Below are 26,725 nucleotides of genomic sequence, written 5' to 3' on the forward strand. Positions count from 1 at the left end.
TAGAGAAGAAGCATGTTTTCCACAGTGTGCGTGTAGAGGTCAGAAGATGCAGGAGTGGATTTTTTTTTTTTTTTTTTTTTTGGTTTTTCAAGACAGGGTTTCTCTGTAGTCCTGGCTGTCCTGGAACTCACTCTGTAGACCAGGCTAGCCTTGAACTCAGAAATCCACCTGCCTCTCCCTCCCAAGTGCTAGGATTAAAGGTGTGTGCCACCACTGCCCGGCGCAGGAGGAGTGGATTCTGCTATGTGAGTCCCAGGAAGTGAATGTAGGTTTTCTGGTTTAACAATAAACGTCTTTACTTGCTGAGCCATCTTGCCAGTCTTTGTTTGAATTTTAGACTGAGTCTCATATAATTCAGGCTGGTCTCAAACTCCATATAGCCAATGCTCACCTCCCCAAGTTCTGGGATGAAGTTTTGAGTCATAATATTTGGTTTATATGGTACTAAGGTTCAGACTCAGGACATATCAGATGGGCTACGTCCTTAAGTCCCACTTGGCACTTAGAAGCACATGTCTCACATAGCTTTATATGCTCATTGTATCATGTTTAGTACCTATCTTAAAAATAGCATCATTCTTGCTGAGTCAGAGGTAGAGGTGGATCTCTGAGTTCAAGGCCAGCCTGGTCTACAAATCGAGTTCTAGAACAACCATGGCTATACAGAGAAACCCTGTTTCAAAAAACCAAAAGGGAAAAAAAAAAAGAAAGAAAGAAAATAGCATCTTCCAGAAATGGATGGCTGTTTTTTAGGTGGTAATATATTGTACAGGAGCCAAGCATGAGGTACATGTCTGTAATCTAAAGCTGTTGGAGAGGCCTGCTTAGAAAATTTAACAATATTGGCTCAAAATAGAAATAAAGGGCTGGGAGTACTTATTGGGAGTAATTCAGAGAGGCCCTGAATTCAACCCCTAATACCAGAAAGATGAAGTAATCTTGTATGTAGATTCGTTGTAGAACACACTTACCTAGTATGAACAAAGCCCTGGGTTCAGTCTCCTACACTGCAAAAAGAGACATGCTATGTAGACGTTGAAAGGGTTAAACTATATCACAGGCACTAGGAGGAGCTTCAGACAGGATTTTGCCAAGGCTACCATGTAGGAGATGGGTTTGGCAATGCACACCTGTCATCCTAGCATGCAGGAGGCTGAGGCAGGCCAATCTGGACTATGTAAAAGTTCCAGGACAGTTTAGATCACATCAGGAGACCTTGCTTCAAAAATAACAATAATAATAATAACCTTGCCATCTAGTTTTCTTTACTTGTGGCTACATCAAAATAAAGTATGCATAAAGGTAATAAATGCCAGAGAAAGGTTGTGTTGTCTCTGTGCTGAAGGGATCTCTTCTTTATTGTCTCTTACATGAAAATGAAATGACATTTTCAAGCATTTTAGCTTGACAGAGCTGAGAATATGAGTACCTGCTGTGTTCTGAGTTTATAATATTTCATAATAAAAAACATTTTGTGGCAACTGAAAGTTGCTAGCTGCTTTATTGGTAATAAGAAAACTAACTCATACCTTAGAAAAGCATTCCATCACCTGTGTATTTTACCCAGTGAATAATGTTTTAGAAGTGTCTACTGCCCACATGTAAGAGTGGTTATAAATAGCTCTGAACAGTGGCTGCATACAAAGCAAGCAGCTAACACAAGGTGATGTGCATTCAACTTGAGCCCTTTTCTTCCTCAGTTATGTGTACTAGTAGGCAATTTCATGATAACACATACACATAACATACTATGATCATATTAACTTTCATTATGACACGTTCATACATATAGTTCATACATACATAATATGTGATCATATTAACTGCCATTGTTTTGCCTGTGTTGGTTACTTTTATATTGATGTAAAAAGATACTGTGGCCAAGACAACTTAAAGAGTTTAATTTGGGGTTACTGTTTCAGGGTTAAGAGTCCATGATGGCAGAGTAAAGGGGTGGAAGCAGGAACAGCTGAGGCCTTGCCTTACATTTTAATGCCCAAGTAGGATAAGAGAGAGAGAAAACTGGAAATGAAGTCTTTTGAAACTTCAAAGCCTGCCCCCACCAAGGCCACACCTCCTAATCCTTCCCAAATGTTACAACTAGGAACCAAATATTCTAATATGAGTCTATGGAGGCTATTCTCATTCAAACCACCAGTCCCCCCACTCCTGTTCCTTTTCCCAAGTCAGTCCCTTTGTGCTTTAATGTCTTCTTTTTAAATCTAGGTGCTGCATGTGAGAGAAACATGAAATATTTATCTTTCTGTATCATTTCTCCTAACATAGTCTTTAGTTTCATTTTTCTTCCTGTAAAAGATAAAATTTCATTTTTCTTTATGACTTAGTAAAACAATTAATGGGATGAGAATATACTTAACTCCATATAGTTAACTCCATTGTATATGTATGCTTATGCCATGTTTTCTTTTTTCTTTTTTTTTTTTTTTTAATTTAAGATTTGTTTGTGTATTGTGTATACATTGTTCTGTCTGCATGCTTGCACACCAGAAGAGGGCACCACATCTCATTATAGATGGTTATGAGCTACTATGTAGTTGCTGGGAATTGAATTCAGGAACTCTGGAAGAGCAGATAGCACTCTTAACCTCTGAGCCATCTCTCTAGCCTCTGCCATATTTTCTTTATTCATTCATTTATTTTTCTTCCCCCTGTTCTTTCCCCTTCTCCTTATTCTTTGTTCTGTTTTATATTTTTGAGAATGGAACCCAGAGTCTTACTCATATAGGATAAGCAAGTCCTCTACTGGTGAGACACGCCCCTATTCCCCAACCTAAGTGTTTTAACATGATAAAGTATCACTAAATCACTGAATGTTATAAACATCATATACAAGATGTAAGTGTGTACAGAGTCTTTATCCCATGTACATATGATAAGAGTTATAGTGGGTTTGCATTGTTTTTGATTCTGTTTGTTTTCCTAACCTAGGGCCATTCCACTTGCCATTTTCCAAGCAGAGCCTACAGTGAGGAAACATTTTCTCCGGAAATGGCTAAAGAGTTCATCACTTCAAGACTTTGATATTCGGACAGTGAGTGCCATTTTTTTTTTTGAAAGAGTTCGAGAGTGTGTGTGTGTGTGTGGGGGGGGTGATGAGAAGATAGCGAATTGGTTCCCTTCCATCATGTGGGTGCCAGAAATCTAACTCAGGTCATGAGACAAGTGTCTGTGTCTACTGAGTCATATTGCCACCTGCTAGCTATTTTTATACTATTAAAGGTTTAGAAAAAAGCTAGTTAGAGTGTATCTGACCTTTAACAGGGATCACCTAAGACAGACAACACAGATATTTACATTATGATTCATAAGAGTAGCAAAATTACAGTTATGAAATTGAAATAAAAATGATTTCATGAGCTGTATTAAAGAGTCACAGTGTTAGAAAGGTTGAGAGCCACTGCTCTAGGGCATCAGGAAGCCATTAAGCTGCTCTTTGGTGGAGTAAAGCTGGGGCACTACCTTAACCATCTCCTGTTTCTTGACCCTATAGCCTCATTAAGCTTTAAATGAGCATGTTGTTTCCAGAAGATAAAGTGAAACAGCATTTAGTAATCTCGGATGTAACAGTGTAGACAAGTGCTGATTCTCATTTTTTGTGCATGCAGATTCTGGACTGGGACTATTACATAGAGCGGCTGGGAAGTGCCATCCAGAAAATCATCACCATCCCCGCAGCTCTGCAGCAGGTGAGACAAGAGCCATGGGTACCATCCTGGACCACAAAGACCAGTAGACCCCTAGAAGACTTTCTTCCTGGTGTATGTTATCCTCACTTAGGTGAAGAACCCAGTTCCACGTGTCAAACATCCAGACTGGCTACACAAAAAACTACTAGAGAAGAATGATATCTACAAGCAGAAGAAGATCAGTGAGCTCTTTGTACTTGAAGGAAAGAGACAGGTAACACATACGACCAGGGTACCAAGGTCTGCAAGCTACTATCCATACATTTTATTTGTTTTGGTTTTGTGACAGGGTCTCTCCATATAGCCTTGACTATTCTAAAACTCCCTATGTAGACTAAACTGGCCTCAAACTCACATTTCTTCCCCTGTATGCACCACCCTACTTGGCCCATAATTTTCCGATACTACCTTTAAAGAAACATTTTATCTCTAAAAGTGTGCACTGTGGTACCTTACTCATTAGGGCCCTCCAGTGTCATTTTGTATAACAAGCATACATGAGTCATCAGATGGGTATGAAGGACTCATTTGCATGTAAATGAGGTATGCAAATTAGACCATGACCTCACTTAGATAGACCACTACTGTAGACTTCAGTTTCTTAACAAAATGAAGATCATTTCTGGAGACACACCAAAGACTGCTTAATGAAAAGTGTGGGTGAAAAGCTGGTGTGCTCATCTCTCCAGACCCTTTCCTGCCCTTCACAGGACTCAAGTTTAGTTTCCAGCACCCATATCAGGAGGCTTACACCTGCCTGAAACTCCAGCTCCAAGGAATCCGAGACCTTTTCTAGCTTCTGCAGACCCCTGCATACATATGGCATACACTTACACAGACATACACACAAAAATAAAAAGTAATCTTTGAAAATACAAAAAAAAAAAAAAAAAAAAAAAAAAACCAGCATAACTAAAATTAGAGGAGGAGAAAATTTTTTTAGAAAGGTTTTATGTGTGTGGTCTGCATGTATGTCTATAAGGTACTTACATGGCTAGGACCCACGGAGGCAAGAAGAGGGTGTTGGATTCCTTGACACTGGAGTTAACAGATGGTTGTGCATCAACATGTGTGTGCTGGTAATTGGACCCAGATCCTCTGGAAAAACAGCCAATGCTCTTAACTGCTGAGCCATCAGCCCCAAGAAAAAGTATTGAAATTTAGACGTGTTAAAAATTAGAATTGTACCAGTTATGATGTCTCATGCCTATTGTCCTGGTTGTTGGGAGGCTGAGACAGGATGGATATGAGTTCAAGGCTGAGTTGGAGCACAGTATGATACACTCTTATCTCTATCTCAAAACACAAGTAAGAGTGAGTTATAAGCCAGAATGTTATAGAAATTCAATAATAACCTAAAAGTGTATGTGCGTGTGCCTGTGTGTGTTCATGTTTGAGACAGGGTTTTTATGTGTAGCCCTGGATGTCCTGGAACTCACAATATAAACTAAACTGGCCTCAAACTAAAAAGATTCACTTGCCTCTCTGCAGGTACTTGGATTAAAGTTGAATGCCACCCTGCGTGGCTTATTTTACTCTTTTGAGGCAAGATCTTAAGCCAGGCTAGTCTTTAACCCTCTGTGCCAGACTGGCCTTTAACCTTCTGTGAAGCAGAGGCTGCTGGCCTTAAGCTCCCAATTCCTTTACCCCAGTTTCCTGAGTGCTTAGATTATAAGCATGTATGTACATGCCCAGTTTAGATTTTAAAGCTTTAGCAATGTGATATTTGCAAGATCTGTACCTAAAAAAATGTATATACTAAGTAAATGTTAGCCAAAATAAGCTGATGCAGGGCAGACGGTGTTAGTGTATTGGATACAATCCCCAGTATACAGGCATACACACATATACACATTTTAAAAAGAAAGAAAACTAGGCCAAATGTGGTGTATGCTTTTTATCCCAACACTTGGGAGGCAGAAGCAAGTGGATCTCTTAGTTTGAGGCTAGCTCTACAGAGCAAGCTCCAAGACAGCCAGTGATACACAGAGAAACCTGGTCTCAAAAACTAAATAGAGATAGACAGAGGGAGGGAGGGAGGGAGGGAGGGAGGGAGGGAGAGAGAGAGAGAGAGAGAGAGAGAGAGAGAGAGAGAGAGAGAGAGAGAGAGAGAGAGATTGATTGAGAGATTGATTGATTGATTATATAGTCTTGTTTGGTTGGTTTTGAGACACGTTGTAGCCCCGACTGACCTTGAACTCAGTACATGCTTGCTTCTGCCTCCTGACTGCTAGAATTAAGGAGATGTACCCTCATGCCTGACAACAAACCTTAATCATCCTGTCATTGGCAGGACTCTTAAATTATTATTTTATTTATTATTTTTTACTTGTATGTATATGTGTATTATATGTATGTGAAGGTCAGAAGAATCAGTTTTCTTTCCACCATGTGGGTCCTAGGGAAATCAAACTCAGATTGACAGGTTTGGAGGCAAATACCTAACCTACTGAGCCATTTTGTCTCTACAAGTCTTGATTTGCTAGAAATACATAACTCTAACAGTGTAGCCTCAAATTCAATCAAAAATTTTACTGAAATTCAAAAAATTATTAAATAAAAGAAATATTGACAATTATTTTGGAAAATTTTAACGTAAACTCAATTGTTAAATGAATATATCACAAATTAGTAAAGTATATAAAATTAATGTGTATAAGTATTTTGTCTGAATATATGTGTGTGCATTATGTGCATGTCTGGTGCCACAGAGGTTAGAAGAACCATCTCCCTAGCCCCCTAACTATGTTTTTAAATAGCTATACTTAATGCACAAATAAAACCTTATGCTCAGTAATTAAGGGCTAAAGAGTTGCCTTAGTACATCAGAGCGTTGGCTGCTTGCTCATTGGCCGCTTGTTCAGATTATATGCATTAGTGACTAACTCCCAGTCACCAGTAATGCACTGGTGTTGAATTAAGGAAAGAAATAAAAGCATTTCCCCTCAGAGTCATTTAACCAAGATTTAATTAATATTTGTTTATTTATTTATTTTTATTTATTTATTTTTTTGGGGGGAGGGGTTCCGAGACAGGGTTTCTCTGTGTAGCCCTGGCTGTCCTGGAACTCACTCTGTAGACCAGGCTGGCCTCGAACTCAGAAATCCACCTGCCTCTGCCTCCCAAGTGCTGGGATTAAAGACTTCCCGGCTAGTTTGGTTTTTCAAGACAGGGTTTCTCTGTGTAATACTGGCTGTTCTGGGGTCTGCCTGCCCCTTGCCCCCTGCCTCATACCTAATTTAGTATTACAGATATGTATTAGCTTAAGTTATAAAAGTTGATTACATGGGAACTTCAAGGCAAGTAAGGTTCTTTCATTGTTCTCTTAAAAGTAGATTAAACAGTTTTGAGTGTACAGTAGGGTAGGCTAGCAGTCTTATTTTAATTGACCTCAAGGCATTTTGCTGTGAGGTCCAGCAAAAGTTCCAGTCCTTTAAAATGTAAGAGGTGTTATATAATAATAATAATAATAATAATAATAATAATAATAATAATAACAACAACAACACATATTCTTAACTGGTTTGAGTGTGGCAGACCTATAATTATAGCTACTAGGGAGACTGAGGCAAGTCGATCCAGAGTTCAAAGCCAATTTGGGCTATGCAGTGAGATCCTATCAAAAAAATTAACAGGAACCACCAAGACGATTCTGTCTTGGGAATCACTCACATTTGGGTGGGTGTTCTTTCCCTAAGTGCCCCCTTTTCTCCCTTCATACTCAAAGTTAAACCTGTGTTAAAACCTCAGCTCTGACTCAGAACATACAACCTGTAAAAAGGCTCACAGATAGGTACATCTTTTTGAAAGAACTAACATTCTCTGATAAACAGCTGGGAAACTTAGGATGGACAGCTTCCTTAGTAGAATTAAGACAAATGATCTAATTCCAGTGCTTCTAGACAAAGACTAGTTTCTAGTACCTATATCAGGAGGTTCACAACTGTCTATAACTCCACCTCCAAGTGGTCCAATGTCTTCTGACCACTGAGGGAACTGCACTCATGTATATACACATGATTAAAAATAACAGTCCTTTTCAGGAGATGTACTGTGAATACAATAGAATTTACCAGATTGAGATTCTGAATTATAAGGCTGGGTTTTATCTTTATAGGTTGTGATGGCCCAGGCTTCAGAAAACAGTCTGAGTCTCTGCACTCCAGACATGGAGGACATTGGACTCACAAAGCCATACCACTCTACAGTCCCAGTTGCTACTAAGAGGAAGAGAGTCTGGGAGAGCCAAAAGGAGTCTCAGGATGTTTCACTAACTGTGCCCTGGCAAGAGGTCTTAGGGCAGCCTCCCTCCCTTGGAACCACACAGGTAAGACCTTTGAGAAGGTTGCTATGGCACTCTGTCTCCTAGAGGTATGCTACATAGTACAGGGATCCTAAGGCAAATCCTTACCCTAGAACAAGTTGGTTGCAGAAATGCCTGAGTGTTAGCATTTAAAGTTGCTGAAGCTTAGGAATAGAAAACAGGCTGTTGAAGGATGATATTGATGATCAACATGTGTTAGCAATTGTTCATTTTCATCTGTCCTAGGAAGAGTGGTTGGTCTGGCTCCAGTTCCACAAGAAAAAGTGGCAGCTGCAGGCCCAACAGCGCCTAGCCCGCAGGAAGAAGCAACGCTTAGAGTCAACAGAAGATATGCCAAGGCTTGGAGCTATCCGAGAGGGACCTACCTCAGGACTGGGGAGCTTTTTGCGACGGACCGCCCGCAGCATTATGGACCTTCCATGGCAGATAATACAGGTGTGGGCCTTCATCCATGAGAGTGGCAAGATGTTGAGAGCAGTCCTTCATGGACCTGGAGGAGGAAGTGTGCAGCCATTCCTGCAGTATAGGATGAAAGATAAGAAGTGCCTTCAGCTTCTTGCCCATCACAGGGGCCCTGCACATAGGAGGATGTGGCCAAGGCTGGAGGCAATGTAGGAGGTTGACCTGTTCACAGGTGTCAGTATGTTCCTTGATTATGTACTATGTATTCCGAATTTTCTCAGATCAGTGAGACCAGACAGGCTGGTCTGTTCCGACTGTGGGCTCTCATCGGCAATGATTTGCACTGCATCAAGCTGAGTATCCCTCGAGTATTCTATGTAAACCAGCGGGTAGCCAAAGCAGAGGATGGGCCTTCATATCGAAAGGTAAGGAGGCCACTGGTATTGCTTGTCACCTCTGAGATTTCTCCATATGATGGAGACCACATAAAGAATTGGTCAGAAACATGGACTTTGCAGACCCAAGACCACATAGCTAGTAAACAATGTGGCCTGTCTCCATTTCCTATTGATACTAGGATCTTGTAAAGAGTTACTTGAAACTGTGTCTTTGAATGTTCAGAAACGGAAACTGCTGCTCTCCATCAAGCTGATGAGCAGGGAAGAATTGGATAGAGGTAACAAGTAGTTTGTGTAAGTACTATTGTAGTTACTAGCATCATTAGGATGTAAATTCATCTACCATATAGCCTATTCATTGGAAGAATATAATCCAGTGGCTTTTAGTGGATTGTGAACCATAGTCACAAATTCAGACTTGATCATCTCCAAAAGAAGTTTGTACTAGTCAGCTGGAAGCCTGTCCTTTCCTGCAGCCCCAGGCAGCCAACCACTAACCCACTTCCTGCCTGAGGGCTTGCCTAGTCACAGCATCTCAGATATGGAGTCATAATCTAGGTAGGTGGTTCTTTCCACTGTAACTGTCTTCAGACACACCAGAAAAGGGCATCAGATCCCATTACAGATGGTCATGAGCCACCATGTGGTTGCTGGGAATTGAACTCAGGACCTCTGGAAGAGCAGTCAGTATTCTTAACCACTGAGTCGTCTCTCCAGCCCGACTTAGAAGATTTTGAGGAAGTCTCTCTTTACGTGACATCTCAGGTGGAGTACCCCATTTAATTCAGTACGTAATTCAGGGAAAGTTAGTTTATGATATTGTCTGCTCATAGGTGGATGCTAGCTGTATACAAGGAACACCTGGGAGAGGTACATAATTGTAGGTGGAATATATGAGGCCTGATTCCAGCTCATTGACTTGGTGGAATGTGAACCTAGAAAGTAGGCAGGGGCCATCAGGATAATGAACACTTGGGACTAACAGATTTTCATACAGGTAGAACTGTGTGGTGGTGATTGTGTCTGCACTACAAAACCTTTTCCTTTGTGATTATCTGCTCCTTTCTGGTGTTATGTGCATCACTATCTTTGGCATTGGTATTTGGTATATCCCCTGGAGACTCTAGGATGGAGGTTCTCTGTCCTTTCTGTGTAAGAACTTTGTATATCACTTAGAATTGTTTCAGGATGGAGGTTGTCTTAGTCAGGGTTTCTATTCCTGCACAAAACATCATGACCAAGAAGCAAGTCAGGGAGGAAAGGATTTATTCAGCTTACACTTCAAAATTGCTGTTCATCACCAAAGGAAGTCAGGACTGGAACTCAAGCAGGTCAGGAAGCAGGAGCTGATGCAGAGGCCATAGAGGGATGTTACTTACTGGCTTGTTTCCCCTGGCTTGCTCAGCTTGCTTTCTTATAGAACCCAGGACTACCAGCCCAGGGATGGCACCACCCACAATGTGCCTTCCCCTCATGATCACTAATTGAGAAAATGCTTTACAGCTGGATCTCATGGAGGCATTTTCTCAACTGAGGCTCCTTTCTCTGTGATAATGCCAGCTTGTGTCAAGTTAACAAAACCAGCCAGTACAGAGGAGTTTATTGTTTGAGACAGGGTCTTACGTAGTTTAGGCTGTCCCTGAGTTTGCAATAAAAGTGAGGCTGGCCTTCAATTCCTGACCCTCCAGCCTCTGTCACCCACATGCTAGAATTATAGGCCTGTGTTACCATGCTAAACTCATGAATTGTGTTTTTCTCAATCCTAGAGATTGAGGACTAGTGAATTGCCAGGTACACACTCTATCCTTAAGCTGTGTCCCACAGCACAGAAGCAAACTAGTTTCTTCCTTAAAAAGTGAGATATTTACTATTTTGCCCTTAAATAATATTGTTTGCAGCGTAATGAGTGGCAAGTAGATTACTTTTTTCTTTTTCTTTCTTTCTTTTCTCTTTCTTTCCTTTTCTTTTTTTTAATGTTTTAAAAATATTCCTATGATCCTGGGTGGAATGATCCCTGCCTGTTAGCCCAGCACTCAGGGTGCCACGGCAAGAGGATCAAGTTCACGGCCAGTCTGGCTTACATAACTACACTCTTGTTTCAAAAACAAACAATTTTTAAAAAAAGTTACTGTGAACCTGGAATGTATTGTTTTTAGTTATAATCAGTAACAGCCTGCCTTTCCTGATGCAGATAAATAACATAGGTGTGCTTATGGTTGACTTCCATCAGTTTTGAAAAGGGTAGCTACCTGAATCATTCTCCCCACCATCCAGGTAGACACCTTCACCTCCCCAGAGCATACTCGCCTAACTCTCCATACTGCTAGTGTGTGAGCTCTGTGTTTCTTTAACTGTAGATGCACTTGATCTACTAGAGCTTTGTGCCAGTGTGTCATTCTGTAGACGCTATAATTACTGTTCTGAGCTCATGGTATTTGGTTTTGGTCCAGGTATTGTTTGTATTAGTGGAGATGTATCAGGATAAGAACTGCACTTCCAGTGTGTACATAGGAAGTCCTTGTCAGCAACATCAAGAAATCTGAAATCTGTAGGATGAGTTGGGGAGTTCCCTCTTTCATCTTTTTCATTTTCTAGTTAGCTATTGAAGAAACAACTATCATCAGTTTGGTATTTATTTTTCCAGGCTTTATTTTGTTTATTTAAATATAGTAAAACGGTCTTTTGACCATAATACTGCATGGGTGATGGCAGCCACAGTTCCATAATTGTCTTTTTTTTTTTTTTTTTTTTTTAGATTTATTTATTTATTTAATGTGTATGAGTACAGTTGTAGCTGTCTTCAGACACACCAGAAGAGGGCATCAGATCCTATTACAGATGGTTGTGAGCCACCATGTGGTTGCTGGGAATTGAACTCAAGACCTCTGGAGGAGCAGTCAGTGCTCCTAACCGCTGAGCCATCTCTCTAGGTTTTTTTTTTTTTTTTTTTTTTTTTTTTAATCATTTATTTATTTACACTCCAGATTTTATTCCCTTCCCGGTCCACCCTCCGACTGTTCCACAGTCCATACTCCTCCCCACCCCCCTGTCTCCACGAGGATGTCCCTACCACCCACTCCCACAACACCTCTAAACTCCCTGGGGCTTCCAGTCTCTTGAGGGTTAGGTACATCTACTCTGACTAAACCCAGACCCGGCAGTCCTCTGTTGTACTTGTGTTGGGTGCCTCATGTCAGCTGGTGTATGTCCTGCCTGGTTGATGGTTCAGTGTTTGAGAGATCAAGATACAAAATATTTGTCATCCTTAACTCACTATGTTCTAGTTTCTCTTTACCCCATCCTTGGACACTGGTCTCTGTCACAACCTTTTTAGAATACCCCTTTATGGAATCATACTGTACTCTGACATTTCAGTTGGCTACTTTCATATAGGGTAACCTATTAGAATTTCCCAGAAAGAAAGCCAGGAAACTGTTGCTGGTTGTTGCTCTGTGAGCTTTCTTGGTCCCTGGCTACTTTTTTTCATTCTGAGCCTTATGCTACTGCTTCAGGCATACATTTAGTAGGAAAGAATAGATGGTGGCTACTTGGTTGTAAAAATCTTTTCCTCTGGTTTTAGGGTTGTTTGTTTGTTTGGGGGTTTGTTTGACTGAATAAATTCTATGGTTTTATTTTCACATTTCCTAACAATTTTTTTATTATCTTCATTCTTTTACTGAGCTCAGATACAGAGGTAGGCCCTTGGTATGTATGCATGCCTGTGTGTGCACTTGTATATGCGATGCCACTTGTGGAAGCCCAGAGTCAGCATCAGCCATCTATCTCAGTTGCTTTGCACCTGAAGCTAGAGCTCCCTGTCTCTACAAGACCATTTGACCAGCAGCCCCTAGGGATTTCATGCATCTGTCTACTGGGATGATAAACATGCATTACCTTGCCAGGCTTTTTACATGGTGACAGGCATCCAAAATTAGGTCCTCATGCTTATACAGCAAGCACTTTCTTTACCAACTGAGCCATCTCCTGTGGACATTTTGTTATTTTATGGAAACAATTTTATTACATAGGCCAACCTTATTCTCAACTGGCTTTCCTCAGCCTTGCTGCTGGGATTACAGGTATATCTAGTCAGTTGGCTCATGGTAGGTACAGCTATAGCTGCCATAAAGCTTTTATTAGTTGTTATGTGTGACTCAACACAGGGCTAGCATTTGATGGTGCTCTCTTCTCCCTTGAGAATTACTCATTTTTCCCTGATTGTTAGATCAGGAAATGTGTTCCATAGAGGACATTTTACATTTGATACTGTGGGCATTTATATGAAAAAAAAAATCTTTGCACTGGTGAAATGACTCAGTGAGTAAAGGGGAGCAGAGCCCACGTGGTAACAAAGAACTGATTCTTTCAAGGTACTTATTTTCACGCACACACAAATAAATAATTAAGCAAACAAACAAGCAAATGTTTTCTTTAATTGTTTAATCTTTTAGAGAAAGTTGAGGCGGCCAATCCTATTAATTTAGATCTCGAGTTCAGCTTTGCCTTTTTTGTGTAAAGGTTGCATTGTCAGCTCAATTTTCAAATTTTTGTGTTCCTCTGAGCATGTCTGTATATTTGCAGCTTGAAGTGAGATTTTGGTTTTTGTGAAGATTAATGACCAATCAATGTGTATCCTCTCTGTGCTCCCATACATACACCAGTACACACATAAGAGTTGCCCCATCATCTCTTTTCTAGTTCTGTGACCAAAAAAGTATGGTTTATCTGTGTGTTTTGGATACCTACAACCTCCAATTAATAAAACCAAGAGATCTGAAAAACATTAACTGGGAGCCATCTTCAAGGCAAGAGTTGATGATGCCTCAGTTGGAAAGCATTTACAATCCAATTCTAGGTTACTATTTTTATTATATCTTAAGTCTTTTAGTTATAATCTTTGAAGCTGGTGAGCTGACTGTCTTGGGTCCTGGAAGTCCTAGGAGTTGGTCAGTGACCCACTATGTAGGCTGTGGTAAGCTCATCACCACATTGTCCCCAGGTGAATCGGGCTCTTCCTCGATCCAACATTGTCTACAATCTTTATGAGTATTCAGTACCAGAGGACATGTACCAAGAACACATCAACGAGATCAACACTGAGTTGTCAGCACCAGACATTGAAGGCGTGTATGAGACTCAGGTGATTTCTCCCTGGCCACTAACCACTTGGTTGAAAATGAAGCTGGATGATGAGATAGAATCCCACAGGGAATCGCTCAGGGGGCGGTGGTGGGCAGGTGGATTACATAGTGACAGCTGTCAGCAGCATGTCTACCTAAGGTGGTCTCTTCTGGGTGAAGACAGGCTATGCTGTGGTATGTGGCCGCACATATAGAGCTCTGGTGCTAGAATCTCCCATTTGACCCAACATACTAACCACTCTGCCAGGTCCCATTGTTATTCCGGGCCCTTGTGCAGCTGGGCTGTGTATGTGTGGTCAACAAACAGCTGGCAAGGCACCTTTCAGGCTGGGAAGCTGAAATCTTTGCCCTCGAGCACCTTGAAATGCGTTCTCTGGCCCAGTTCAACTACTTGGAACCAGGTATGACCTTGCCAATAACCCTATTACCTGCCTTGCCTCCCCTGCATCTCAGGCAACGGGTTTACTTTGTTCTACAGGGAGTATCCGACACATCTACCTGTACCATCACACACAGGGCCACAAGGCACTCTTTGGGGTCTTTATCCCCTCACAGCGAAGAGCATCTGTGTTTGTGTTGGATACTGTGAGTCACTGGGCCCGGGGCATGTGAGAATATGTGGGTCAGGCAGAATATGGGGAGGAAGGCACTCTGACTGCCCAGCTACACACACACAGCAGGCCTAACAGTTGGTGTCTGCTCAGGTGCGAAGCAACCAAATGCCAGGGCTCAGTGCCCTGTACTCAGCAGAACACACCCTGCTGCTGGACAAAGTGGGCCCCAACCTCCTGTCTCCCCCAAAACACACCTTTGAAGTTCGTGCTGAAACCAACCTGAAGACCATCTGTAGAGCCATCCAGCGCTTCCTGCTTGCCTACAAGGTAAGAGAAATTGGAGTTCAGTGGTTAGTGTCTCCCATCCTGAGGCTTTGTCCACTGAGCCCCTTTTGCCTTCTCAACCCAGGAAGAGCGCCGGGGGCCCACACTCATCGCTGTCCAGTCTAGCTGGGAGCTGTGTAGGCTGACCAGTGAGATTCCAGTCTTAGAAGAGTTCCCACTGGTGCCCGTCCGAGTGGCTGACAAGATCAGCTATGCAGTTCTGGACTGGCAGCGCCATGGAGCTCGCCGAATGATCCGGCACTACCTCAATTTAGACATTTGCCTTTCACAGGCCTTTGAGATGAGCAGGTGAGGAGTTGGATGTAGCTCAGTAGTAAAAGTTAGCTGAAAAGTGCAGTTCCCTGTACCATATACACAAGAAGAGAGGTAAACAAGTGACGCTATAAGCTGGATGCCTACAGTGTGTGACCCTGCGAATGGTCCCTAAGTGATGCTAGTATACTTGGGACTAAACCTGTACCCCTGTGTAGGTACTTCCACATCCCCGTTGGAAACCTGCCAGAAGACATCTCCACCTTTGGCTCTGACCTCTTTTTTGCACGCCACCTCCAGCGCCATAACCACCTGCTTTGGCTGTCCCCTACCTCTCGGCCTGACCTGGGTGGGAAGGAAGCTGATGATAACCGCCTTGTCATGGAGTTTGATGACCGAGCCACTGTAGAGATCAATAATTCTGGCTGTTACTCCACTGGTGAGTGAGAGAAGGGAAAGATGGGCTCCTCTGCTCAACCATGTGGAAGAAGCCCAAAGGCAAATCTTAAGAAATGGGTACCATAAGTTAGATGTTAGTCAGAGGTCATGTGTCATGCTTGACCTTGCAGGCAGCACTGACTGTCCTATTAGTGGCAATGGCTGGCTCAGACCTGGGAAATGATCCTAGTGCTGCCCAGGGTACATGGACAAGGACATTCTCTTTGCAGTGTGCGTGGAGCTGGACATTCAGAATCTGGCAGTCAACACCATCCTCCAGTCCCACCACGTCAATGACATGGAAGGGGCTGGCAGCATGGGTATCAGCTTCGATGTGATCCAACAGGCCTCCCTAGAGGACATGGTTACAGGCAATCAAGCTGCCAGTGCCCTAGCCAGCTATGATGAGACAGCCCTCTGCTCTAGTACCTTCAGGTATCTACCCTCATACAGTATGCTACTCTCCTAGCCAAGGCAGTAGGGAAGGAAACCTCCATTTTAGAATGCTAAAGCCAGAGTCAGCAAAATACATCTATTGTCAGGGGCTCCATGTGTAGTAGACTAGACTGGCCTCAAGTTCATAGAAGGCACATACCTCTGCTTTCCAGGTTCTGGGATTAAAGGTGTGTGACACATTCAACTTTTTTTTTTTTAAGATTTTTTTTTTTTATTAAGTCATTTATTTACTTTACATCCTGATTGAAGCTTCTCTTCCCTCCTCTCCTCCCAGTTCCTCCCTCTCACCTTCCCTTCATCCCATCTACCCTTTCTCTCAGAAAGAGGATGGTTCCCATGGGTATTTGTGTGTGTGTGTGTGTGTGTGTGTGTGTGTGTGTGTGTGTGTACACGTACATGTACGTGCATTTGAGTGTGGGTGTCCACAGAGGCCAGAGGAGCCAGATACCCTGGAACTAGTTACAGGAGGTCGTAAAACACCTGGTATGAATATTGGGAATGGAACTCCAGTCCTGTGGAGGAGTAGTATGTGCTCTTAACTACTGTGCCATCTCCAGCCTTAGAGTCAGCATTCCTGAGATGTCCGTCCCTTGAGTCTTCCATAATGCAATCAGGGACCCCCACATCCCTGCCTAGTTACTAATAGGCAGCACAAGTGCTATCATCTGACCTTTCTGAGGCCTGAGGCTTTTCTCACAAAGAACTTTTTGATACATAATTGCTTTCAGTGTAATCAAAGGTGTATCTGCAGGAAATTCCCAGGGTACCCAGCCTAATGAGTCATAGTAGCCAGTATCGTCTGTCAGAGATAAGGTCAGCCCTGGCTCCTAGTGATGGAGCAGTGTCTACTGTAGAGTGACTCCTTTGTACCAGAGCACAGAGCACTTTACTCTGCCTATATTTCCATAGCCGTACAGGGTGGTTCAGTCTTCACTCATGCTAGAAGTGGCAAAGCCAGGGCAATAGGGACTATGGTCATGATGTGTTACTATGGCTAAGTACGAGGTAGATATTTCATGTCTGTGATTCTAAAACATGTATTTCAGCCCTGTTGTCTCCAAATGAAGGAAGAGAAGAATTTGATAAAGTAAGAACTAGGTTAAGAAAGCTGGGAACTGAGCAGAGTTGTAGCAGAAAAAGTGTTTCAACCTTGAGCAGCAGGTGAGGATTAGACCCAAATAGCAGCAACCACCAGTTGAGGGAAGTGAGCATTTGCACAGAAAGCCATAAAAGTGACCTCAGCATCATGTCGCTGATACTCTGGCTCCTTCGTGATCCAAGTCCAGTATATTCTATCTAAGCATTGAATTGGTTCCAGGAACCTCCCCTGCATATCATTGGTGTCTAGAAAACGCAGCTTGGGTCAGTCCCTACTTCTTCACACGGAAGGTACATAATCAACTCTGTGACTCTTCATTCCTGCTTTTCTTACAGTGAGACCATTTCTCAAAAAAATAATAAAGACTACTGTTACTGCAAAGGACATGAGTTTAGTTCCCAGAATGCATGTTGAGTAGTTGACAGCCACTGTAAATCTAGCTCCAATACATTAGACACCTTCTGGCTCCTGTGGGCACCTAGATTCATTGTATATACCATCACAGCTACACATAAATTTTGAAAAATTAAAAATAAATCTTAAGAAGGACAAAGCCTATTATGTGTCTCCTTGTTCAGGTGTGATAAGCAAGTCAGGGAGTTACATGGAGGGAAGTGGTGAGGAGGTGAAGCTCACAAGTTATAGGGCCAAGGAATGAAACTCAGACAATGGCAGTTAGGGATTATGAGAAGGGACAGTGATGCTGGCAACTTACGGTTCATCCTCTGTCATCTTTCAGGATCCTGAAGAGCATGGTGGTTGGCTGGGTAAAGGAAATCACACAGTACCACAACATCTATGCTGACAACCAGGTAATGCACTTCTACCGCTGGCTCCAGTCGCCATGCTCTCTGCTCCACGACCCAGCCCTTCACCGAACACTGCACAATATGATGAAGAAGCTCTTTCTGCAGTGAGTGTTTCACCCTGCACTGTGGGCTGAGGGACATGAGTCAGTGCCTTTGGGATGTATAAAGCCCAGAGCAGTCTTAACTGCTATTGTGGCAGAGGCAGGCAGATCTCTGAGGCCACCTTGGTCTTCAGAGCAACTGTGAGGAGAGCCAAGGCTACACAGAGAAACCGTATCTCAAAAAACCCAAACAAAACAAGAACCAGAATGGAGTTTCCCATGGGGCCCTGGTGTGTAACGTTTGTAAACAGCAGCCTCCTTAATAGTGTATACAGCTGGTTGCCTATATGGGCTGCCCTAAGGGACCTTGGAGACAATTCTCTGGTAGTTATTCAAGTTTCTGATCTCAGAGCTGTCCCCAGTCTAGGCTCCAGACAGGTATTCATGGTACCTTTGAGAAACTGCAGGGCTCAATGGCCAGGGTTCTCATTGGCCAAGTCATCATGTCCATCTTCACTAAGCTGCAGAATAAGCAACATGTGATTGAGGTTCTTTGTAGAGCTAAATCCAAGTTCCATGACCACCTCAAAGAAGTGGGTCTTTATCAAATTTAATGCAGATGAATTTGAAGACATGGTTACTGAGAAGTAGCTTGTTCCTGATGGCTGTGGAGTCAAATATACCCCAATCATGTTCCCCTGGACAGTGGAGTGAAAACCATCTCAAAACAAAAAACCAAAAACTAACTGAGTTCTGTATGGAAAGGAGCCGTTTATATATTATAAATATTATGTAATAAGAGCTTACTGTTTTTATTTGACCTTTTTATTATCTATTGCTTTTATTCCTGCTATTTTTCTGCCATGCTGGATTCCCATCTGAAAGCAGAGGAGGGGTCTTGCTCTGCTGTGGTAGATGCACCTGTAGTCACAGCTGCTTGGGAAGTTGAGACATGAGGATTGCCTGAGTCCTAAAGTTTAGGGTCAGGTCTAGTAGTGGAGCCAGACTTCATCTGTTTTTGTTATTTAATGTTTATGAGTGTTTTGTCTTTTTGTGTATCTATACCATGTGTGTGCCTGGTACCCAAAAAAGCCAGAAAAGTGTAGTGGGTCCCCTGGAACTGAAATTATAGATGGTTGTGAGCATCCATATAGGTGATAGGAATCAAACCTGGGGCTTTTGGGAAACCAACCAATGCTCTTAACACTTTAGGCATCTCTCCAGCCCCCAAACCTCATCTTAAAAGAGAAAGACATTTCTTTATTGCTTTTGGGTCCTGAATCTCTGCTCTTTTTGCTCATTCTAAGTATAGTTAGGATACTTTTTTTTCTTTTTGAATTATTTATTTTATGTATGAGTGCACTGTAGCTGTCTTCAGACACACCAGAAGAGGGCATCAGATCCCATTACAAATGTTTGTGAGCCACCATGTAGTTGCTGGGAATTGAACTCAGGACCTCTGGAAGAGCAGTCAGTGCTCTTAACCGCTAAACCATCTCTCTAGCCTCAGGATACTTCTTGTTTCAGTATGACCATGGTCTTCTTCATGGTTTCTTTTTATATTTTTGGGCTTCCTTTTACACCAAGGCACCTCCTCCATTAATTATAAACATACTCCACAGGCTCATTGCTGAGTTCAAGCGCCTGGGGTCATCAGTCATCTATGCCAACTTCAATCGCATCATCCTTTGTACAAAGAAGCGCCGGATAGAGGATGCCCTTGCCTATGTGGAATATATCACCAACAGGTTAGTGGAAGGGACATCTTGGTTGCTGATGCAGCTGCTGTAGTTTTGGAGGGATGTTTGAGGCATCTCCATTGCTAATGAAGAAATCACACCAAGGGTTAAGCACAGCAGCATGAAAGAGTAGCTACTACATTGTGGTATACCTATGGTAGACAACTCAGATATAAAGCATGTTGTTCGAGTCTGAGATATTAAAGGAATACCACCTTCTGGTTATAAGAAGGTTCTATAAAGTGCTGTTGCATAAACATTTCACAGATATGCAGATATGGGCCGGTCACATGGGAGTGTTCTGATTCCAGGTGGTCAGTCATCAAGTTCTCCATTGCAGGACCCTGTTTTATACCTTTGGCTTCAGGCAGTGATATGGTGACTACTGTCTGGATGAATCGTATTCTCAAATCTGTTGGGGCCCAAATGCTCCAGTATAAGATGAAGTTGTGAGGGTTTGATTTGGGGTTGGGTTGGGTTGGGTTGGGTTGGGTTGGGTTGGGTTGGGTTGGGTTGGGTTTGGTTTTTGAAAAAGAGAGAAAGTGTATGTGGGTGCCTAGAGCAAAAGAGGGTGTCAATCAGATCTCTTGGAGACAGTCATAGCTACCTAATCAAACTCCAGTTTTGATAGAGCGATAAATGTTTTTTACAGCACACACTCATGCACATTAAGGTAAATAAATAAACATCTTTTTAAATAGAGAAATGAGGAAGAGGAGGAGTCTATTTAGAATCTCCTTCCCTCCTCGTAGGCACCGAGGGTGGGAATAATGATAAAGACCAATTTAGCGAGGGGTAGTACCAATGAAGAAAACTTATGGTGCTTGAAAACAGGAAGCAATGCTGCCAGTGACATAACTTAGTCTACCTGACTAAGGTAGAGGCAGTGGACCTGGGCTTGCCCTGGCTTCCCTCTTGGTCACCTTCATTACCGGGCAGTTGTTTATAGGCAGCTCCTTCAGTATGCTAGGAAGTTTGGGGGACTGTCTGAAGTTCATTTGTAAGTAAAAGGATGAGTATATAGCTACAAAGGGAAAGAAGGGAAGGGAGGAGCAAGGAAAGCTTTGGTGTCACTTTCATAGTTTCTGTCTGGCTTCTTACAGCATCCATTCTAAAGAGATCTTTCATTCCCTGACAATCTCTTTCTCTCGATGCTGGGAATTCCTTCTCTGGATGGACCCATCCAACTATGGTGGAATCAAAGGAAAAGTTCCATCTAGTATTCACTGTGGACAGGTAAAAGAGGTGGGTATGGTCCACATATATATGGGACCATGTTCACCCCGTGGCAGGTACTGTTTACCCCTGTAAGTCCTGTTTCACGGGGCTTACACGAAAAGTTAGGAGTATAGTGTTAGCCCTGGTGAGGACAAAGAGCTTTCCATGAGGCAGAACCCGGCAAAATTCATGGAAAAGAGGGAGGAGAGTTGTGGAAACACTGGCAAAGCCAGACATGTCAAGAGAACAAGACACCCTGGGAGCTGAGACAGCTCAGGTACATTGGGTGTCGGGGCAGTAGTTTCAGGTGATCACAGAGAGCTAGCAGTGCCCACTTTTTGCACAGAATGAAATTCAGCATTAGAATGGAAATTCTAATTTACTTGCCCCCTCTGAGACTAACACACCACAGAGGGAAGAAAAACATTCAGTGACAGGTCAGGGGAGGGATTCCGGTGCAGAGTTGTGGAAAGGCGGGGTCTGGGAGGGAGAGAGTAAATTTAGTGATGCACAATACTTGTGAGTGAATGGGGGTTGCATCCAAGAGCCATAAGGGGGAAGGGAAGGGGCGTGATATTTATGAAATGGAGATGTAGCTGATCACCTTGTGCTAGAGCAGTACCCAGAAAATAGGCCAGACTACAGACCCTTGTTCTCCATGGCATCCTTGTAGATGGCCAGAAGGGGAAGCACTGAAAACTAGGAAGACTGGAAGCTGTGGGATAAGGACAAGACTTCCTTAGGCACCATGGCTCAAAGGTCTAGACAGGAGCAGTTCTAGTTGTGATTAGGAGATAGACTTCACTGAGGGGGGAAGGAAATGTGGCCATCAGGATAATGGCATAGTGTTAGTGTCAACTTTTCCTATAAGCTGATGTAGAAGTGAATTCACCCTGGCAGGATCACAGGCATACAGTCAAGTTGTGCCTGTGGGAAAATTGTCACCAACACAAGAGGTTCTATTTTGTGAGATGGAGTCTGACTGTGTAGTTTGGGCTGGCCTTAATCCTTACCACCAAAGACTCTTCTGCCTTAGCATCCTGAGTATCAAGCGAGCCACAGGTTCAAGGCACTGCTCCCAACTAAAGAAGAAATTGTTAAAGGATCAAAAAAAGCTGGTCACTGGGAAGTTCTGGTTGGTTAGCCATAAATAGAAGGGACGTTGGATAATTTTGAAGTTCCCTCTAAAAGAGTAAATGAGAACCACAGTTCCCAGTCGCCTTAGTGAGCTAGCATGCTCCAAGGAGCACTGGTCTTCCAAGCTGAAGGAGTCCTGCCTCCCATGTTACTGTATGTTACTGCCATGGTGGAAATAGGGGTTGTCTTTGTGTTGTAGCAAGACTCCCAGGCAAGGGAGGAAACTGAGGACGAGGAGGACAAGGAAAAGGACGAGGAGGAAGAGGACATGGGGGAATCTGAGGTTGAGGACCTACTGGAGAACAACTGGAACATTCTACAGTTCTTGCCACAGGCAGCCTCTTGCCAGAGCTACTTCCTCATGATTGTTTCAGGTGAGCCAAGCTGAAGCTGAACAACTAGCTGAGTTACTGAAAGTGGCTCTGGCTCCTTGATGTGGAAAGGACAATGGCAAGCTCAGTGGAGCTGCTGCTGTCTTTACCTTTTTCCAGCATCAGGACCAGAGGACAACTAATGGAAGGGCTTTCTGTCTTCTCCCTAGGCCTCCTGAGCAGCTCCCCTTAGGGAGTCCCACAGCTGTTTCCCAGCTCTATTTCTAATAATATTATTAATATTAATAATAATATTTCACGACTAACATCCCTGGGAACATGTACATGCTCATACAATAACAAGACTGGCCTCTGGGACATCACTAACTCTAAGAATCTCATACCTTGAAAGTATTTATAAACCTGGTTATTGTGGTCAATATGGAAATAAGCATAAAAGTTAGACTTTTATAATTCAGTGCCATTCATTAAAACAGAAAACCAAGTGATGAGCATGGTCATTAAACTGTCAACAGATAGATAGGACTTCTTACACTCTCACGGGTCTGTACCAACAGGGGGTTTCATGTGTGATTGCTTACGTCTTTGACTACATCTTTTAAGTCTTTACCTTTCCAAGTTGTCTCAAGAAATATTCCAGGTTAGCTGAGCAGTGGTGCGCATGCCTTTAATCCCAGCAATTGGGAGGCAAACGCAGGTGAATCTCATAATTCAAGGCCAGCCTAGTCTACAGAGCAAGTTCCAGAACAGCCAGGATTATACAGAGAAAGTGTCTTGAAAAGCCTTTTTTAAGAAAAAAAGAGAAGGAAGGAAGGAAGAGAAATACTCCAGGCATGTGGGCTCAGGTATTACGGTATTGTCAGCATTTGCTGTTAAGGATCTGTTTTCATAAACTATCCTTGTCTGTGCTTGTCCTATTTATTCACTATTCTAAGGATGAATTCAGGCATCAGTAGATTCCCTTTTTGTAGGGTTTTCTTGGTTGGTTGGTTGGTTGGTTGGTTGGTTGGTTGGTTGGTTGGTTGGTTGGGCTTGGCTTTGGCCTTGGCCTTGGGCACGGGCACGGGCACGGGCACAAGGTTGTAACCTTGTAACCCTCTGTGTAATCCTGGTTGTTCTGTCCTAGAATTTGCTTTGTAGGCCAGGCTGGCCTTGAACTCAGCCTGCCTCTGCCTCCCAAGTGCTGGCTTGTGCCACCGCTGCAAGTTCCCTTCTTATATCCAATTCTCTATTTGACTTTGGACTCATCAGAGGGCAGCAGATAAGCTGTCACTAACAATGACATTTCAGATGAGTATGTCTGATCATTTAAGCAGCCACTGGACTCCTTCAAATTCTGGAGTATTTTCCAATGTTGTGTGACCTATGTCTGCCTCTCTCTGCAGCGTACATTGTAGCTGTGTACCAAAGCATGAAAGATGAGCTGAGACACAGTGCCCCCGGCAGCACCCCTGTGAAGAGGAAGGGGCCCAGCCAGTTATCCCAGGAAGCTGAAGGGGCAGCTAGAGGCCTTCCTGGTGAGCAGTCGCTGGTCACAGGATACTGCTGTGCCATGACCTGACCTGTATGCTTCCGATGGTACAGGCAAATGGGTAGGAGATACCCAGTGCCAGCTGAGTCTGTCCCTTCGCACTCTCTTTCCCAGGAATGATCACTTTCTCTCAAGACTATGTGGCAAATGAGCTCACTCAGAGCTTCTTCACCATTACTCAGAAAATTCAGAAGAAAGTCACAGGTTCTAGGAACAACACTGAGCCTTCAGAGATGTTCCCTGTCCTCCCTGGTTCACACTTGCTGCTCAATAATCCTGCTCTGGAGTTCATCAAATATGTGTGCAAGGTGAGGGCCAGGTATAAGTCCTTCAGCCATTCCATCAGCATTTCCTGGGTCCCTATCAAATGAAACCATTGTTGAGGGATTTGAATTTAGGTATTACAGAAGAAACCCTGCTCTGATAGACCCTAAGCCTGGCAATAAACCATAAGAGACTGGTCACTTCAGAGACTCGGGCACTCTTGGGGGACCTGGAACCAGGCACAGAGGCTCTGAAGTAGGCGAGCAGAGTGCTGGGAAAGTTACAGCCCATGGATGTGGAAGGAGTCCATGAATTGCCTGCCACCAGTTCTGGCATGGTGAGCCAGGACAGACCTCTGAGACCAAATGAGGTGACAGAGCTTGTTTTCTGGGAAAGGTGGCCAGCACGGTGAGATGATATTACCGGTGCCCTTGGGATTATTACTCAAAGCACTTACTGTTCACTGTGCCATCTGAGCACCCCAGTGCTTCATTCTGAAGCTGAGCACTGGGTATCAAGTGACTACACCTTAGGGTTTAACATGGTAAGCTGGGGATGTTTCTTCTCCACAGATGCACTTTGGACAGTCACTGACCTGTCTTTCCCAGAAAACAAGCTATAATGAACTGCACATTAGATCTGTGGTCCATTTTTAGTTCATCTTTACAGTGTATGCACAAGTTTCCAGGGTGTCCAGTTCCAGAGCCCTTTTTCATTGAATATTTACAGCGCAAAGGGCATGTTGGCTTATACCTGCAGTCCCAGAGACTGCTGAGGCAGGTAGGAGGACCAGTTTGAGGACACTCTGTACCTTCAAAAGCTACCAAGTAAGACTCTGTCTTTAAAAAAAAAACAAAAACAAAAAAAAAAAAAACCTTAGCTGGCTTCATTTTGGCTTCTTTATTTTTGGATTCTGTATTTTTTGCACATTGATTCTAGTACTTAATATGGGTTTTTTTTTTTTTTGTTTTTTTTTTTTTTTTTTTGTTTTGTTTTTTTTTTTTTTTGTCCATTCTCATGGTGGTAACGGCCTGTGTCTTTGTCTGGTTTTAGTATTAGGGTGGTGTTAACCTCCTAGGACAAAAGAGGGTATCTGCCCTCTTTAGTTTCTGGAAGGTATTAAGTAGAATCGATGTTGTTTCCTTCATCAGTGAAGACTCCACTCACTGACAGAGTTGCTACTGTAGAGAATCAGTACTTTCTGGGGCTTCCAGACAGAAGGAAGGGCTAAGACGGTGCTGGGAAATGAGCTAAGAAGAGGTATTTGGTCCAGCTAGAGTGGCAAAGAGGCCTAGGAGCTACTTCATGATGGTCTGTGGTCCCCATAGGTACTGTCTCTGGATACAAACATTACAAATCAGGTGAATAAGCTAAACAGAGACCTACTTCGCCTGGTAGACGTTGGTGAATTCTCTGAGGAGGCCCAGTTCAGAGACCCCTGCCACTCCTATGTGCTCCCTGAAGTAATCTGCCACAGCTGTAATTTCTGCCGAGACCTGGACCTGTGCAAAGATTCCTCTTTCTCTCAGGTGAGCTCAGCTGATGACCAAAGCCTCTAAATGTCCAAAGTGGTTGGGACATGTAGCCCAACCTGTAATATACAACATATTGCCTCAGTTACTCATTTATGGATTAAAAATAGACCACCCTTAAGCCACTCCACTGCAGCATGCTAAAAATTTGTTCTGAAAATGTCTTATCAGCACAAACAAAAAACTCAGGCTGTATGAAATGCAGCCAAGAGCAGTGATGGTTTCCTTTGCCCCTGCACTCACTCCTCTCTGACATCTTCTCTTTACACCAGCCCTCTGTGCTGTTGCTCAGGTGGGCCATGGCTACGACTCACACTGACATCTCAGCCTTCTTCCCGTTTCCCAGGATGGAACCATCCTGCCTCAGTGGCTCTGCTCCAATTGTCAAGCCCCCTACGACTCAAATGCCATTGAGTCAGCCTTGGTGGAAGCCCTACAGAGGAAACTGATGGCCTTCACACTTCAGGACCTGGTGAGCTCCCCAGTCCACCCAGGAGTTTCCAAGCATTATCAGTATTTCAAGGAAGCCAAGATCATGCTTGGTCCTGACTGTCCTCATCCATGGACCTAGCCCACTCATTCTGTCGTTGTCTGTTGATAGCTTCTATGGGCACATACATCTGTCCAGTAGAGGGAGATAGACTGTAACAGACTGTAAAGAGGTCATTGGTAGAGCGCAGGAACAAAGCAGAAAAAGCTTCAGCAGCAGTTTGAGGACCTGAGGAGAGTCCTTGTGTATATCCCTGGGCAACTATTAGGACAGAGCCAACTGGGGCACAGGACCTTCCCAGACCTTAGTAGTCCAGGTTGAGGATACCCACAGCAAGGTGGACATCTTGGAGAAGGAGCTGCCAAGAGTTGAATAACCCTTGGATTTCATCAAGTCAATCCCTGATATGACTACAGCAGGGAAATAAACTTTCCAGTGGTTCCACAGAGGTATCCCTCCTCAGTAAGGCTGCAAAGCTGCAGATAGGATCCAGTTTGAGCCAAGATTAGTGATGCT

The 26,725-nt window shown here is 43.3% G+C and overlaps 1 protein-coding gene and 1 non-coding gene across 3 annotated transcripts in view; both read left to right on the top strand.

Annotated features, from left to right (window-relative positions):
• Pole (DNA polymerase epsilon, catalytic subunit) overlaps window positions 1-26,725 on the top strand; it is a 51,458-nt gene that overhangs the window by 24,219 nt on the left and 514 nt on the right. Inside the window, exons 27-47 of one of the 2 annotated variants that reach the window (XM_076922319.1) lie at window positions 2,950-3,052; window positions 3,627-3,707; window positions 3,799-3,921; window positions 7,825-8,034; window positions 8,257-8,466; window positions 8,715-8,858; window positions 13,831-13,971; window positions 14,220-14,373; window positions 14,451-14,557; window positions 14,677-14,853; window positions 14,936-15,159; window positions 15,342-15,562; window positions 15,792-15,996; window positions 17,856-18,029; window positions 19,589-19,714; window positions 20,809-20,950; window positions 22,260-22,434; window positions 23,778-23,909; window positions 24,038-24,231; window positions 25,516-25,716; window positions 26,066-26,191. In XM_076922319.1, the coding sequence (XP_076778434.1) occupies window positions 2,950-3,052; window positions 3,627-3,707; window positions 3,799-3,921; window positions 7,825-8,034; window positions 8,257-8,466; window positions 8,715-8,858; window positions 13,831-13,971; window positions 14,220-14,373; window positions 14,451-14,557; window positions 14,677-14,853; window positions 14,936-15,159; window positions 15,342-15,562; window positions 15,792-15,996; window positions 17,856-18,029; window positions 19,589-19,714; window positions 20,809-20,950; window positions 22,260-22,434; window positions 23,778-23,909; window positions 24,038-24,231; window positions 25,516-25,716; window positions 26,066-26,191 (3,370 nt within the window). The remainder of the gene's footprint in view (window positions 1-2,949; window positions 3,053-3,626; window positions 3,708-3,798; window positions 3,922-7,824; window positions 8,035-8,256; window positions 8,467-8,714; window positions 8,859-13,830; window positions 13,972-14,219; window positions 14,374-14,450; window positions 14,558-14,676; window positions 14,854-14,935; window positions 15,160-15,341; window positions 15,563-15,791; window positions 15,997-17,855; window positions 18,030-19,588; window positions 19,715-20,808; window positions 20,951-22,259; window positions 22,435-23,777; window positions 23,910-24,037; window positions 24,232-25,515; window positions 25,717-26,065; window positions 26,192-26,725) is intronic. The other variant, XM_076922320.1, reaches the window with a different exon arrangement.
• Window positions 18,215-18,345, top strand: LOC143438285 (small nucleolar RNA SNORA70). The gene has a single exon (XR_013107227.1). It is a non-coding gene; the product is annotated as a small nucleolar RNA SNORA70 (small nucleolar RNA).

This window comes from Arvicanthis niloticus, chromosome 24 (assembly GCF_011762505.2).
Source record: "Arvicanthis niloticus isolate mArvNil1 chromosome 24, mArvNil1.pat.X, whole genome shotgun sequence".
Classification (NCBI taxonomy): Eukaryota; Metazoa; Chordata; class Mammalia; order Rodentia; family Muridae; genus Arvicanthis; species Arvicanthis niloticus.